The 2586-nt window shown below is 47.3% G+C and overlaps 1 protein-coding gene across 1 annotated transcript in view; it reads right to left on the bottom strand.

Moving 5' to 3' along the window:
- Positions 1 to 1850, bottom strand: part of LOC139413996 (glypican-5-like) — a 225027-nt gene extending 223177 nt beyond the window's left edge. Inside the window, exons 1-2 of the mRNA XM_071161881.1 lie at positions 1679 to 1850; positions 1432 to 1507 (exon numbers count right to left, since the gene is read on the bottom strand). Coding sequence (XP_071017982.1) covers positions 1432 to 1507; positions 1679 to 1850 — 248 coding nt within the window. The remainder of the gene's footprint in view (positions 1 to 1431; positions 1508 to 1678) is intronic.
- Between the last annotated feature and the right edge of the window lie 736 nt (positions 1851 to 2586).

Here is a 2586-nt window from a genome sequence, read left to right as displayed (position 1 = left end):
TATGTGACTGTGTGGTCCAGTATGTGACTGTGTGGTCCAGTATGTGACTGTGTGTTCCAGCTGTTGGTGCATTGTTGGTTCCGTAGCACCACCATTAGGACAAATTGGACCCATTTCCCATAGGATGAGCTACTGTTTTTGGACATTTTCCACAGATGTTAATGACTTTAAAAGTCTAATTCCCCAGATCGTCTGGACTGAAAAACTCCCAATTTTGTATAAGCATCTATCCACTAACTTGTTGTGTGTTCTTTACTGAGAAGTAGCTTCCATATGGCCACTTTACCATGAAGGCCTGATTGGTGGTGTTTCAGAGATGGTTGTCCTTCTGGAAGGTTCTCTCATCTCCACAGAGGAATTCTGGAGCTCTGTCAGAGTGACCCCGATTGCTCAGTTTGGCCGGGCGGCCAGCTTTAGGAAGAGTCTTGGTGGTTTCAAACTTCTTCCATTTAAGAATGATGAGGCCTCTGTGTTCTTGGGGACCTTCAATACTGCAGACATTTGTTTGGTAACCTTCCGCAGATCTCTGCCTCGACACAAACCTGTCTCAGAGCTCTTCTGACAATTCCTTCGACCCCATGGCTTGGTTTTTGCTCTGACATGCACTGTCAACTGTGGGACCTTATATAGACAGGTGTGTGCCTTTCCAAATCATGTCCAATCAATTGAATTTACCACAAATGGACTCTAATCCAGTTGTGGAAACATCTCAAGGATGAACAATGGAAACAGGATGCACCTGAGCACAATTTCAAGTCTCATAGCAAAGAGTCTGAATACTTATGTAAATAAGGTATTTCTGTTTTTATTTGTAATACATTTGCAAAAATGTCTAAACCAACTTTCGCTTTGTCATGATGGGGTATTGTGATGTCATGATGGGGTATTGTGATGTCATGATGGGGTATTGTGATGTCAAGATGGGGTATTGTGATGTCATGATGGGGTATTGTGATGTCATGATGGGGTATTGTGATGTCATGATGGGGTATTGTGATGTCATGATGGGGTATTGTGATGTCAAGATGGGGTATTGTGATGTCATGATGGGGTATTGTGATGTCATGATGGGGTATTGTGATGTCATGATGGGGTATTGTGATGTCATGATGGGGTATTGTGATGTCATGATGGGGTATTGTGATGTCATGATGGGGTATTGTGATGTCATGATGGGGTATTGTGATGTCATGATGGGGTATTGTGTGTAGATTGAGGAGACATTTGATTTATTTAATACATTTAGAACAAGGCTGTAACGTAACAAAACGTGTAAAAGGTTGAGGGGTCTGAATACTTTCAGAATGCACTGTGGAGGTAGGAGCTACCGAATTTCATTTCTGATGAGTTTGGACATTTACAATGTGAAGGAGAGACATTATGCAAATGAACAACGTTTTGACTCCTGCTTGTCTGAAGGAATAACAGTACTTTGTACACGCTGTGTCTGTGTGGAGTCTGGAGTCGCTAGGGCAACAGGCCTGTCTGCTCTGCTCATGGGAGCAGACTGGCCGAGAACAGAGGGGAGAAAAAACACAAGGAATTCAACATAGTGGCAGCTGTACAGATAACTGATCCAAAGGGCTTTGTCTTCTCAAACACGGCAGAAAGCTGACATAATTGCCTCCCGGGTGGTGCAGTGGTCTAGGGCACTGCATTGCAGCGCTAGCTGTTTCACCAGAGACTCTGGGTTCGCGCCCAGGCTCTGTCGCAGCCGGCCGCAACCGGGAGTTCCGTGGGGCGACGCACAATTGGCCTAAAGTCGTCCAGGTTAGCACCAGCGACTCCTGTGGCGGGCCGGGCGCAGTGCGCGCTAACCAAGTGGGTGCGCGGTGTTTCCTCCGACACATTGGCTTCCGGGTTGGATGCGCGCTGTGTTAAAGAAGCAGTGCGGCTTGGTTGGGTTGTGTATCGGAGGACGCATGACTTTCAACCTTCGTCTCTCCCGATCCCGCACGGGAGTTGTAGCGATGAGACAAGATAGTAGCAAGATAGTAGCCTGATGTGGAGCTACTGTTCTCCATCATTCTATCAGCTGTTCTCCAGTCCTTTTCCAGGTGTAGCCAGCCTACTGTTCTCCAGTCCTTTTCCAGCCTACTGTTCTCCAGTCCTTTTCCAGGTGTAGCCAGCCTACTGTTCTCCAGTCCTTTTCCAGGTATAGCCAGCCTACTGTTCTCCAGTCCTTTTCCAGGTGTAGCCAGCCTACTGTTCTCCAGTCCTTTTCCAGGTATAGCCAGCCTACTGTTCTCCAGTCCTTTTCCAGGTGTAGCCAGTCTACTGTTCTCCAGTCCTTTTCCAGGTGTAGCCAGCCTACTGTTCTCCAGTCCTTTTCCAGGTATAGCCAGCCTACTGTTCTCCAGTCCTTTTCCAGGTATAGCCAGCCTACTGTTCTCCAGTCCTTTTCCAGGTATAGCCAGCCTACTGTTCTCCAGTCCTTTTCCAGGTGTAGCCAGCCTACTGTTCTCCAGTCCTTTTCCAGGTGTAGCCAGCCTACTGTTCTCCAGTCCTTTTCCAGGTGTAGCCAGCCTACTGTTCTCCAGTCCTTTTCCAGGTGTAGCCAGCCTACTGTTCTCCAGTCCTTTTCCA

The sequence above is a fragment of the Oncorhynchus clarkii genome, chromosome 7 (genome assembly GCF_045791955.1).
Source record: "Oncorhynchus clarkii lewisi isolate Uvic-CL-2024 chromosome 7, UVic_Ocla_1.0, whole genome shotgun sequence".
Taxonomy (NCBI): Eukaryota; Metazoa; Chordata; class Actinopteri; order Salmoniformes; family Salmonidae; genus Oncorhynchus; species Oncorhynchus clarkii.
This window is presented reverse-complemented; position numbering and strand designations above follow the sequence as displayed.